Source organism: Engystomops pustulosus, chromosome 1, assembly GCF_040894005.1.
Source record: "Engystomops pustulosus chromosome 1, aEngPut4.maternal, whole genome shotgun sequence".
NCBI lineage: Eukaryota > Metazoa > Chordata > Amphibia > Anura > Leptodactylidae > Engystomops > Engystomops pustulosus.
In genome coordinates, this window is record NC_092411.1 from 65596361 (window position 1) to 65610448 (window position 14088).

The 14088-nt window shown below is 41.7% G+C and overlaps 2 protein-coding genes across 3 annotated transcripts in view; one reads left to right on the top strand and one right to left on the bottom strand.

Annotated features, from left to right (window-relative positions):
* Positions 1-1781, bottom strand: part of RNFT2 (ring finger protein, transmembrane 2) — a 61847-nt gene extending 60066 nt beyond the window's left edge. For both annotated transcript variants that reach the window (XR_011854256.1, XM_072142631.1), the window contains exon 1: positions 1672-1781. The gene's annotated coding sequence lies outside the window, so the exon portion shown is untranslated. The remainder of the gene's footprint in view (positions 1-1671) is intronic.
* SPRING1 (SREBF pathway regulator in golgi 1) lies at positions 1767-8876 on the top strand. The gene is made up of 5 exons (XM_072142647.1): positions 1767-2117; positions 3430-3586; positions 4784-4935; positions 6422-6535; positions 8735-8876. Exons 1-5 carry the CDS (start codon positions 2007-2009, stop codon positions 8816-8818), a joined length of 618 nt encoding a protein of 205 aa, XP_071998748.1. The 5' UTR covers positions 1767-2006; the 3' UTR covers positions 8819-8876.
* The last annotated feature ends 5212 nt before the right edge of the window (positions 8877-14088 follow it).

Sequence of the window (14088 nt, forward strand, 5' to 3'; positions counted from 1 at the left end):
GGCTTTAAGGAACATCAAACCTCCTATTAGGCCACCATGTCCACAGTGGGATCTTGCCTTGGTCCTACATCATCTCACAGAACCTCCCTTTGAGCCTATACAGGAAGCTTCTCTCAAATGTTTATCGTGGAAGACCTTCTTTTTAGTTGCCGTTTCCACTGCTAGAAGAATTTCAGAGCTGCAAGCCTTATCCTGCAAAGAGCCATACTTACAGATAAGACCAGACTGCATCATACTAAGAACAGTTCCATCGTTTATTCCTAAAGTGGCCTCAGTTTCTAATTTAAATCAGGAATATTATCTTCCAGCTTTGTGTCCAACTCCTGCTAATGCTCATCAGCAAGTTCTGCATCTTCTGGATGTTAGAAGATCCGTCTTGACTTATCTAGAGAAGACAAAATCTTTTAGAAAATGTGAATCTCTGTTTCTCCAATTTCAAGGTCCAAGAAAAGGGATGAAGGCCTCTGCAGCCTCTCTCTCTCGATGGATAAAGCAGAGTATTTCTATGGCTTACAGAGCCTTGGGACAACCTTCACCTTTACAGATTAGGGCTCATTCTACAAGATCTACTGCTACTTCCTGGGCAGAGTATGCAATGCTCTCTATAGATCAGATCTGTCAAGCAGCTTCTTGGACTTCTTCTAATACTTTTGCTAAACATTACAGGCTGGATGTCTCCTCAGCTGGCTCAGCCTTTGGCGTATCGGTGCTATCTACAGTGGCTTCGAAAATTTGTCCCCCCCTTTGATTTGCTACCTAAATCCCATCAGTGCTGCCTGTAGGACGAGAGGAAGATCTAAATTTTGCTTACCTGAAAATTTCTTTTCCTCGAAGTCCAAAGGCAGCACTATTATATTCCCTCCCAATAAAATAATTTTTTTGCTGCATAAAACACGCCTCTTCCTTGACTCCTAGGATACTTATAGGGCAGTCGGTTAATTGATTTATTGTTAATTAACATTGTTATTGTGTTCTTCTGTCATAATTAGGACTACAGACTCTTACCCATCAGTGCTGCCTTTGGACTTCGAGGAAAAGAAATTTTCAGGTAAGCAAAATTTAGATCTTATTCAAACAATAGCAATTACTTGTTGGAATAGGAATACCCCTTTAAATCTATACAGAGCTGTTTATGGGTCTCTCCTCATTGATTCAGAAGGGGTGTAACAAAAACTGAAAAGGGAGCAGGTGTGTCACACCCGACATTGCATACATTTGTATGAGCTCTGTGTCTTATACACAGTCGATCTAGCGCAGCGCTGTATATTATATACTGGCTATACTACATTCACTTCAATGAGACTTAAAGGGGTTTTCTAGGTAAACCCCTTTAAACTGCAAATAGGACAGGTGGCCAATAGACGTGACATGACAGGCCATGGAAGTGGACATGGCACTACGGCTGCTGATCAGGGGGGTGCCAGGTATCAGCCCCCATCATTGGGATCATCAGTCCTGAGTGATAGAGATATCCTTCCATTATCTCCTTCTGGACATATACACAATAATGATAAGATACAGGTGAGGACCACTAGCACATACTATTTATGGGCTGTAAATACTCCCCTCCCACACACAGGAGAGGGCACTGCCTGCACTCCTAGTCCGGCATTATTATCCTCTCATCCTGCAAATACAACCTGCACACAGCAGCATCCTGCATCCTCTTACCTGCTCCTGGGCGGCGCTAGCCAGATGACGTCACCGCTGTAGGCAGAAAGCCGGGCGTCATCAACTTCCGGATCACCGCTGAAGATCACGTGACAGAGCCGGGAGTTTCTGTGCTGTCACCATGGGAACTCGGAGCGTGGACAGGAAGTGGAAGGCGCTGCTGGGATCACTTCCGGGGCAGGACAGACAATAATACAATCACACGGTGTGTGGCGGCACTAAGTAGTATGGAGGAAGCGCTGACTGACAGCTACTGTGCAGCCCCGTTATTATGACTTAGTGTGTGATGTACTATAGCTGATCCTTCTCGTCTGCCGCCTCCGGGGACATTGGGAATGGTCCATTTGTTTTCTATGGTGTGGAGGAAGATCCTGCGGAAGAGATGGGTGCTGGGCATTGTGTTTGGCCTGTCTCTGATCTATTTCCTCACCAACACCCTCAAGCAGGTGGGTGTAGCGCTGTGGCCCCCTGGTATGGAATAGGAGCCCATGGCACAGTGCTGTGTATCAGCCTGGCATTGTGTGATTGTATCTATCTGCATACAATACATATACACTACACACTAAGTGCTGGAGCAGGACTCGCTGTTCTGTGTGATTCCTTCCCCTCTGTGCTGCTGATGTCAGTGTAGTACAGTCTACTACTTTCTGTGACATTATTCATGCTAGTGATGTCATAGGAACCTATGTAAGGTGCAGTTTTACACCAAAACTGGTGTCCAAGTTTTTGCTGCTGTGTCTCCATTAAAACTTGATGTGTCATTTGCAGCAGGACCTAGGATCTAAAAGTTTAATATCTGTTTAATTGCCCAAGCCATTCTTTGAAGGTTTGCCATTTGGGGCATTCACTCCCTCGGGTGTTCCCAGGCTTATGATTTCAGTGAAAAAAAAAAAAAGTGCATGTGCCTTTCGATTATATGATTGATTCCCACATGCTTCAAAAACTGAGTAGAACTGAATGTTGGAATGTGGTCTCCATGTCCTAGATTGCTCTTATTGAGGCTACGTTTTGACGTTTTCAGATTTAGTGTTTCATGTGCAAAATAGATCAGGGTGTTCTCTCTCAATGATATGTTCTCACCATTCTGATCTACATCTCCTTTGGGCACGAAAAACTGATAACATGAACATAAGAAAGTAGCCTCATAGTGCTGTTACATGTGACAATAACATCTCGTTTACAAATGCAACGACTTTTGGCTGATCTAAAATACATTTCCATTGAAATGAATGCAATAGGTAACTAGCACTCAGTGTCTTGTATTATTTAAATGCAAGACACCGGGTGCGCGTTAATGATCACTTGCTTGGCCCTGTGCACAAAGCTAGCGGCACGTATGATCGCACCCTCAGGGGGCGGGGCTCGGGGCGATCGCATATGCGTTTCCCGGGAAACGCATGCGATTAATAATCCGATCGCATGCGTTTCTCTGGAAACGCATATGCGATCGCCCCAAACTCCGCCCCCTGTGCCCCCCATAACGCGACGCTAGCGGAACGTGTTAACGCGCCCTCAGGATTAAACCAAAATCACCCAGCCCTGCCACACGGTGAGACATCTGCTACCAACCAGTAAAATTTAAGACACCCGCTGAATGGATGCACATCCTGAAAGTTTTTCTTTAGATGAAAGCCGGTGCTGGAATGACAGCGAGGGAATGGGAAGCAGATGTTATCATCGTGCCTAGATGTAAGTTGAGCAAACATTTCAGTAGAACTCATTTTTAATATGGCCTTTCGTGTTTTATGTCTTCAACAGGAAGAAAAGGTTGTCAGAGACAGAACACTTCTTATGATCATGGATCCAGAGCCGAACATTCATTGGAAAATTCAATTTAACCTTGGAAACAGCAGCAGGTTCAATAACCAGTGCCGCAACTCTGTGCAAGGCAAACTCCTCATAACAGATGATCTAGGTAAGAACATTCATTTAACCAGACCTTGCTACTCTGTCTAGTCATTTTATTGTTTAACTCTGAATTTAGGAATATGTGTTTTGCCAAGTTATAAGGGCAAACACGTGTTGCTACTTCCCAAAACCAGGCATAAGCGTTCAGGGAGGAGGTGATATGTGTTTCAGACTTCTACCCTGTTTCCGCTAAAATAGGACCTCCCCTGAAAATAAGAACTAGCGGCCGCCATTGCAGCAGCTCTCCCCATGTCATACATTAGTGTTAGTAAATCATTTAGATACCAAAAGAAGTTGTGACATGCGGGAAGAAATTTGTGGGATAAAATCTTTGACTGTTGCGCTGCAAATGTGATACAAGAAGTGCTTACAAAAAGGGGATCATATAAGTAAAGTGCTATTGCTAAACATGAGAGATTCACATGAAATTCTGCATGAAATAAGTATGGAGAGATATAAGGATTTTAGAGAAGTTTGATATTTTCGGGGAAACGGGGTACCACTAAGGCCAAAGTGGCATATGGCACTTGCATTACGTTTTGAAATGCAAAGCAAATGCCCTGGCTATGGCTCGCCTGATTGCATATGTGTTTCTATTGAAACGCATGTGACCGGTAACGAGCATCTGGCGTCTTGAATGCAAACAATAAACACAGTTCAAGTTTCACGTGTGACCTAACCCAGTGGTGCCTACATCAACAAGCAGATATTCCAAAATTAGTAGAAATAAGGTTACTGTATATATAAAACCAGACAGTAATGAACAAAACAAATTGCAAAAACACAAGTAATCAACTACTAAACGGTTAATCTATATTTTCTATTGTACAAAATAAATATTACATAATTTAAAAATAGGAAACGCCTGCGAATCAAGGATTAAAAAAAAGTGTTAAACCCTCTAATAAGTAACTACTCTAGAAACCACTTTAAGAGCCTAGCAAGATAAAGACACCTATAGAATAGAACAGTCTTTATATATGTAAAATAGATTTTAGAAAGGTAGGTGTACAGAGGCACACCAAACCACAACCCTGGAAGAAGAGGTGGGCAAAACACATAAATGTGAAAAGCAAATTTTAACACAGAATATATGGGCAGAGAATCTGTATCTAATATTTAAAATAATCAACATTATGACTGACCCACACAGTTTATTTTATATACCTACTCTCCCAATTCTCATTTGTTCTGTTTTTAACAGGTTATGTATGTGAACGTACAGAACTGCTTGCGAATGGATGCTGCAATATTAACCTTGCCAGTACTAGACAATATAACTGTGAGAGCTGCCTACCCAATGGATGCTGCAGTGTCTACGAATACTGTGTGTCTTGCTGCTTACAGCCAAACAAGGTATGTTTGGATTTTACGTTGTGATATTTTTTTTTTCTACATGACCTAGCAGTACATTGTAGATATCTACTTCTTAGGCTACATTCACACTGACATATGGAGGACGTATATACGGCCGATGTACGTCCTCCATAGACGTCAATGGGCGCACGGCGCCCTATGGGAGCGGTACGGTACAGCACACGTGCGGCACCATACCGCTCCGTACCCGGAAAAAGATAGGACCTGTCCTATCTTTTGCCGTAATACGGCGCCGTGCGCCATTACTTCCTATGGAGAGGGGCGGGGGTGAGCTGCGCTCACCTCCTCCTCCTCTCCACGTACACTGCCGTTGCCCGGTACGGTACGGGCGGGCAACGGCAGTGTGAATATAGCCTTACCCAGTCAGAAGTTACACTAACATTTTTCCAGAAGGGTAAGAATACTTCTCGCAATTTTTGTGGAGTACTTTTGGCTGAGCAGGAGTGATTTTTTTTTTTTTTTTTCCTGTAATGCAAATAAATAACTCCTAGGCTTATATAGTGTTATTAGACATCTATTTACACAAGTTGTTACACCACCTTTTATCTGTGCTTAAATAGCCAATTGAGACAAATCTAGTAAATTGTGCATTAAATAAAGGGGCACAATCTTCTTTGTCTCCTCAGAAATTTCAACCTACTGAGTGGATTATGGCTGATGCTGGCCCCAGGTGAGACTGGGGCTGGCTCACCAGTTCCCTCCTCCCTCACGAGGCCTGGGTTGTTATACCCCTAGGATCACTGTTATCAGTCATCTGTATAAGGACATATAGAGATGATGCACAGGGCACCTTCACTGAATGCATCTCACAGGGGCTGCTGTATTAGGGAACTGCTTATATCGGCCCCCAATCACAGTACAGGATCAGGCACAACGATGTAGTAACGTGACCTTACAGTGAGTCGTGAGTCTGCAGCGATGAGCGGAGTCTGGCAGCTGCACAAACTGATGAAACACATGCACACCATGGCTGCATACTCTAATGCTAATAACAAAGCCCCTTACACGCTGCTAAATATTAGTAGTGTGAAAGGAGTTTTGTAAATGATCTTGTGGACACTGCATAACATATCCCGCTGAGCAGTGCCAGTGCGTGCTGCAATCCTAATATTTTCAGATATTTGTAGGATTGCAGCACATGCCAGACCACTTGGCCTGCGTGCTACATGGGATAATTAGTGGGATAAAAGTGTACTTTTTACTAAAATGGGTAGTAATTGTGCCCATTCATGCTTTTATGATGGTTGGTGAGGCATTAATGTGACCTCTGTACCCAATGATGCCATAATTGGTGAGAACATTTTTTGTGCACTGCGCAAGAGCTTTTGGATAATCCCCTATTCTGTGGATTGAGGACAACCATGGACAACCTCTAACTCAAATGTGATTTCATATAATCATCTGACTATTCATTTTTATACTGGCGATCATTTCTTAATGCAAATTTGTCTTCTGCTTTACTCAGCAACATATATTGGAACGTTTTTTAAAAAGAGCGGCCGTTGGGTTCCAGAATTTATTCATGGCAGTGGAAGACCACTTTGAACTGTGCTTGGCCAAATGTCGGACATCTTCGCAGGTAAAGTGTTCTATTCCAATTGTGCCATTGATATAGAATTCAAATTCTTTTTCTGCTTCTTGTTAAGTCCTGAAATGAAACATACTAGTAGTAGAATTATAGTGCATAGGGCCAGTAAACATAATTTAGGAGACTAGTGGTTATGCTGGAATTCACGGCATCATAAATAATTAAAGGGAACCTGTCACTACATTTTTACAAATACAGCTAATGGGAGGGTCCTATAGAGCCCCATTAACTGACTGACACTCTTGTTTTAGCAAATAATGGTTTCCCTCTGATTCCCATAAAATTAACTTTAAAACCTTGTCTTGCATATAGCCATCTCTAGGTCGAGTCAGACGGGGCGTGGCCTTCATGTGCTGAATTCGGCAGCTCCTCCTCATGTGTTCTCAACTTTCAGCAAGTAATGTCAACCCTGTCTCACTCTAGTATTGTCTATATGCAAGGCAATGTCATAAAGTTGATTTTATGGGTATCTGAGGGTAACCACTTTTAGCTAAAGGAAGGGTGTCTGTTAGTTAATAGGGCTCTATGGGAATCCACCACTAGCTGTATTTGTGAAAAATGTGGTGACTGGTTCCCTTTAAGAGGCTGTTGGATCTGCTCAGCTCTGTATTCCAGTCTACAAGTCCTTAATACAGTCTGTTGTGCTGGCCAAATATAGCCTGTAATGACCCTGTATGGGAGCAGTTCTCCTTTGGGGGATTCCAAACGGATGGCAAGTGCAACAGCCATTCCACTAGCCAAAGTGTCCTTACAACTTGTGGCACAGATGGTTAGTTACGTTGCCCGTGTACCCTCCTTACCCCATGAGTGCAGGGGGAGTGTACATTGGCAGCAGCTGGCGATTGGCCGCTGCCGATGTACGGGGTGTTTCGCTAGTGATGTCACAGTCCTAACATGTCCATCCTCCTGCCGAGCGACGTATCATTAAACCAAATGAAACTTCTTCAGCCACCTCCTCTTCTGGGTAAAAGCTCTCACCCCAATGCTTGCTTCAGCCTTTGTACAGAGGGGAGGGGCATGAAGTCCTGCTTCAATACACAGATCTGCATCCATCTTATTATACAACAATTTTCTGTTTTCACTTGCTATATTTTGCACCAAAACTTGCACCAAAAAGGCATGTTTTCAGTTATTTGTACACATTTTTCTGGATTGTGCATCACCTATGAAATCTCTCCCACTGTTACACAACATCGGTGGCAAGTTTTTGACCTTTTTCCTCTTTCTTTGTATTTTGTACAACTCTAGCTTGCTAGATGATGATAAAGATGGGGGAACCTAAAGGTTGGGATTGCCTGAATATGGGGACTAACTAATATGCAACTCAAGTGCTGATTTCTGGGTGCCTATTCTCGCCTTGTCATGTCTCTTTTAATCACCATATGAGCCCTTATCAGTTGTGTATACCATGGAAACTGTCAGTCTGCGCCAGAATACTCAAGTAACTTGGACCTAAAACGATGTGTGCCACATTTATGGAAGATTTGGGACCATTTCAATATTGGTCTAATTTAGACCAAACTAGACCAACTAATAGGTGCAAAGAGCAATTGCCAGTCTTATACTGCACCAGATTTATCATCCAGCATCGGACACAATGATTAATATGGCGCAACAGAGATCTGTCTAGTTCTACTCTGCACTGGTCCAAAGTTTGACGCATTAATTAATCCCCCCCATGATGTTTCATTACTCTACTAACTAAAGTACACATCATTTCAGGGACGGATTCATTTCAGGTATAAGAAACCAAAAAAAAAAAAATCCCACATTTTGCTGGATACAACAAATTTTTCTTTCATTTCTACAAATAAATTGTGATTTTTGTCACTAACCAGTGGTCTCAATATCATTAGAACATACATTACCGCTGCCCAGTAAACATAGCGCCATGTGTGCCCAGTGTTAGCTGCACACAGATGGCATTTGAATAGACGCCTTTTCTACCCTGACATAATAGATGTTGCTCATACATTTCTTGCCAAATGCTGCAATTAGTGAAAATGATCCTGTTAAATATGGGAAAAGTGTTCTGGTGATTACATGATTTATGGCAGACTCCTAATGCAAGGCGTTCACAATTATTTACATGTGACCTATGTATATGTATCTGTTTGCGGTGTTGTCTTCCTTGATACCATACAGATTTACAGAGGTCATTGTAGATTCCTAAATCTATTTTCTTTTCAGAGTGTACAACATGAAAACACCTACAGGAATCCAGTGGCCAAGTTTTGCTATGGAGAAAACCCTCCAGAACTCCTCCCCATGTGATCAAGCCTGGGATTAGTTACCTGCTAGGAGTCCACAGAATAAACCTACACTACATCAATGCGAGAATATGGATCTGGTGTTTACGACGGACTACGGGTACCACACATGTAGGCTGAAATGAAGAACCTACAGGGAAGTCCATTTGATTTAGGTGGCTGTAAACGAAGAAGAAAATGTTAGTTCTGTATAATGTTTTCATGTCTTGGATCTGGTATGCACTGAGTGCAGCATATAATCCAGGGACCGTAAAGTACTGCTCTAGCAGGAAGGCAATGGGGGACCAGCAAGAAAAGCTATCACTTTGGTAACTGTTTTAGTGACTGGGTGATTTCTCATAAATGGTTTACAAGGCTGTGGGTAGTGGATTCAAGTGATGTTTTAGAGACCAACCACAGAAAACAGAAACCTCTACCTTTTGGACATAACCTTTTAACATTTTACTCTTTAAATCATGGGTCGACAGTGTCCTGGAATGGCAAATTACACTTTAAACTTTACACTTTTTAAGTATTTCTTAATGTACACCCCATAATGCATTCGTGGTGATTCCTTGACACCTCCTTTCCCTTTTGGAGACAATCACATTTTGATGCACTTTTTTTTTAAAGAACAAATTATGAAAAGTATAATGAATGAATGAATGAACCATCACCACCCCCTGATAGGACACTTGGACTTCATTAATAACTGAGCCCTCTTTGATGTAATCGTATCCTAATATGTACTAGGCAGCTTATCTCACCAGTTATGTAATGTTATGTAATTGCTGTTATTAATGTTAATTTATTAGGCCGGTAAGACCTATGATTTGTATTTTTAACATAAAATAAAGATATGCAATTTTTGTCCAAGTTCCCCATTTTTTTTTTTTCCAAGGCATAACTCAATATCAATAGATGTCTGTATGGACACATTTCACAAGGCACCCAAACAAGGTCCTTGTGTTGTATTCCTTAACGGGGTTGTGCCAAGTTTACAGTACACAGGATAGGGAACTATTTAAGAGAATAGGGGTCCCTTCTCCTTACAACCATTTTTACTTTTGGGGCACTTCAATAAATCTGCTCCAATTTTTTTTTTTTCTTCTGTTCTATAAATAGTATCTTTGATTACATTTGTAATTTTTGTATAACTTATTGAATGTAAATACTGTACTATATTAATTAAAAAAAAAAAAAAAAAAAGTAAAGACTGGTCATGTGAGCTTGTTGAGTAATTGTTCTAATACTGTTTCCTTCCCAAATATACTTGAGAACGAAGATTTTGGTAATACTTGTAGCCATTTATGACACATGTGAAAGGATGATACAAGTCTGATCAGAATATACCTGTAATGGCATGTTACTGCAGTACATGGACAGTGAGCTGACTACAGGCGGTCCCCTACTTAAGGACACCCGACTTACAGACAACCCATAGTTACAGACGGACCTCTCTGCCCACTGTGACCTCTGGTGATGCTCTCTGGATGCTTTAAAATATTCCCAGATTGCAATGAAGCTTTATTGATAATTCTTGGTCCTATTACAGCAAAAAATTTTGAAACTCCAATTGTCACTGGGGCAAAAAAAAAAAATTTGTCGGGAACTACAATGATAAAATATACAGTTTCGACTTGCATACATACAAATTCAACTTAAGAATAAACCTACGGACCCTATCTTGTATGTAACCCGGGGACTGCCTGTATTCCCTAACATTGATCTTGTGGACTTAGTAAGAAAGTGTTTGCTTACTATAGATAGGTGTCCCATTTAGCTTAACTTTGGTCTAGATCCAGACACCATAGTGGTCATTTATCTTTTCTCTCCCTTATACTTGCAATATTTTTTTTTGTTTATTTACGCCAAAATTTACGACTCTTACACTTGCCTGGCAAAGTTAGACATGCAAGAATTTTTCAGACTTGCACCTGATGTATCTTTACAATCCAGATGTGGACGTATAAAAATTGCACATTTTTGATGCAAATTACTGTAAATTGGTTGTATGCATGTTCAAAAAGTTGCAAATAACTCCAGTCCAGACCATGCGTAGGAAAACCTTTACATGAGATTGCAGAATAAAAAGTCGCAAAATACCAACAGCAATGTGAATTGCATCTGGTGACACACTTCTAGATCTTGTATCTTTTTTATTTTTTTTAACTTTTTGAGGTATAAAGTGAACATTGTAAATAATTGTTGCAAGTACAGTAAAGGTACATCTGACAGGTGACTATGAAGTACATTAATACATGTTAAATTAACACAGAAGCAAAGTCGAGGACATTTTTTTAACCTATTAGAGGTCTAGAAATCTTTAAAGAAATTGTATCCTTTTTTTTTTTTTTTTTTTTTTTTTTTTTTTTTTTTTGGAATACAATTACAGGCGGTCCCCTACTTAAGAACACTCAACTAACAGATGTCCCCTAGTTACAAACAAACCTCTGGATGTTGGTAATTTACTGTACTTTAGCCCTGGGCTATAATAAACAGCTGTAACAGTTATTAAGGTGTCTGCAATTAAGTTTTATTGATAATCCTGGTTCTTATGACAATCAAACATATTAAAAAATAAAAAAAAATGCTGGGGTTACAATTATAAAATATACAGTTCTGACTTGCATATAAATTCAACTTAAGAACAAACCTACAGAACCTTGTACGTAACCGCCTGTATGTGCTGCTATGGTAAATTCCTTTAACTAGTGTTTACTTTAACAGAAGTAAGCTGAGAAGTCATATTCCACCAGCTACATTCATGTCTTGTTTTCTGGGGCTTTGCTGGCCTAAGTGGACGAGATTTTAGGGCTGGCATCATGATGTTTATGTATCACATGGGCACACATGGTGCAGGGCCTGAAATCTGCCTCCTATAGAAGACTGATTAATTTGCAATGAAGCACCATGGCTTTGCTCTGCCTGTCCTCCCATTCCTGCCAAGCTCCGCATAGTTGATTAATGACAGGGACAGATTTTCAGGTTCATCCTTCCTGCATTCTCCCACGTCTGCTTGTCACTGTTATAATGTAATCTTTCCTGGAAAATGATAATGTTCTGTTACACTAACTTGGCAATGCCTTTAGCATTCTTGGGCCACCAGACAGATGGGAGTAGATGTACATGTCATCTTAAAGAATGTCCACCTGCAATCCATCATATCATTTCCGCAGTGTGAAAGCGTAACATGTTGGCCTCCATTAAAATGAGATTACCATAATGTTCGGAATAAGATGTGTTTACGAGTTTTGCATATTTTTAATTAATGCAAATGGCTGCCCTTGATGATTTCACTAAATGGGAAAGTAGCCCGCTAATGATTAGTTTGGTAGAGAGTTTACATTTTTGTTTTTTTTCTAACACTTGCTTTTTATTATTTTTCATACATGGAATGGACAGTTCTCTACATTTTAATGGTGGGCTTCCAGATAGAAAAAGATTTTGGACAAAATTAAAGTATCATAGAATCATTGGGTGAATTACTTTATAAACCCACTTTCAAGTTTCTAAATTGTGTCATCATCTTACAGAGCTGTAATAACAGCAATTTTTAAGAATTGTTAGTGACTTATATACAATGATACTAAGAGAGGAGCATATTTATACTAAGGCTGGAGAAAAGACGCAAGTCCATCAAGTCCAACCTTTAAGAATTAAATAAATGTTTTATCCCCATAACCCGTGATATTTTTTCTCTCCAGAAAGTCATCCAGGCCTCTCTTGAACATGTACATAGAGTCCGCCATAACAACCTCCTGCGGCAGAGAGTTCCATAGTCTCACTGCTCTTACAGTAAAGAACCTTTGTCTATGTTGATGGTAAAATCGCCTCTCCTCTAGGCGCAGAGGATGCCCCCTTGTCCTGGTCACAGGCTTAGGTATAAAAAGATCTTTGGAGAGATCCTTGTACTGTCCGTTCAGGTATTTGTACATTGTAATGAGGTCTCCCCTCAGTCAGCTTTTAATAATGCCAAATTTTGTAATCTGTCATTGTATTCCAGTGCCCCCATTTCCCTTAATAATCTTGGTTGCTCGCCTCTGCACCCGTTCCAGTTCTACTATGACTTATTTATACACTGGTGCCCAAAACTGTACACTGTGGGGCACAGTGTCCCGTGGCCGCATTTCCATCTGGATTCGTGAATTTTTCCATTTTGCGCTGCATTGCCCCAGGTTTTTGGCGCACGCGATTGGATTGTGGCGCACCATCGCCGGCTTGCATGCGACACAAATCGGGGGGCGTGGCCGTCAGCCGGACAACCCGACTGATTCGGACAAACCGCGGAATTTAACTTTTCAAATTGTGTTGCAAGCCAAGCACTCACATGCATCAGGAAGAAGATGGTGAACTCCGGCGGACCGGAGCGGGGAAGAGACACATGCAGGAAATTGGTCGCACGATCTTAGTGAATCGCGGCAGCTCCGAATTCTCGTTGGACATTCTGGATCGGTGGTGTCAACAGGATGGGTAAGTAAGTGTGCCCCAATATTCCATGTGTGGTCTGACCAGGGATTTATATAAACTATGGGGCATTTTTATCAGGACCTCTGCGCACCGCCAGTGGCGCAGAGGCCCTGAAATAATCGCAAATGCTAGCTTATTGCTAGCTTTTGCGATTATTTTCCCCAATCCGCCACCTTCACGCCAGTGGGGCGTGAAGGGGGGGCGCGGCCGGCCGAGCAGGGGGGCGCGGCCGGACGGGAGTGGGCCGCCGCGGGGCGTTACTGTCCCCGCGCCTGCGCACTCGCTGCTGCCGGCGACTTTTCATAGGTGAAAAGTCGCCGGCTGCGTCTTTTTCTACGCCAGGCCCTGCCTGGCGTAGGATAAACGCTGCGCGGCTGGCAGCCCGATACATCAAGAGGCAGTAGCCTCTTGATATATCGGGCTGCGAATTCGCAGCGGCGGGGCGAGCGCCAGCGTATGATAAATATCCCCCTATGTCTTTATCATGAAAATCAATTCCTCTCTTGATTTCATTTGCTTTAGCAGCAGCTGCCTGTATCTGGTCACTAAAATTAAGTTTAATATCCACCAATACCCCCAAGTCCTTTTCAGCTCCATTTTTACCAAGTAATTGACTGTTTGGAACTTAATTATACTTTTTGTTTCCATGGCCCAAGTGCATAGTCTATAATTTTTATGGTAATTTCCATTTTCAACATTATTACTTATGTCTCATCACTAGGGGGCAGCATCAATAATTGAAATGGCAGTGCTCTTGTTGCTGCTCCTCTCATATCCCTCATTGCGGTTGTATATGAAGAAGGAATGGGGGACTTGGGTTTTGTC

Bases quoted from the DNA above. Each gene is read 5' to 3' on its own strand.
- SPRING1 (XM_072142647.1), top strand. From the start codon at position 2,007: ATGGTCCATTTGTTTTCTATGGTGTGGAGGAAGATCCTGCGGAAGAGA. The intron at 2,118-3,429 runs GTGGGTGTAGCG...TGTCTTCAACAG, and splicing joins TCACCAACACCCTCAAGCAG to GAAGAAAAGGTTGTCAGAGA. The intron at 6,536-8,734 runs GTAAAGTGTTCT...TTTTCTTTTCAG, and splicing joins AATGTCGGACATCTTCGCAG to AGTGTACAACATGAAAACAC.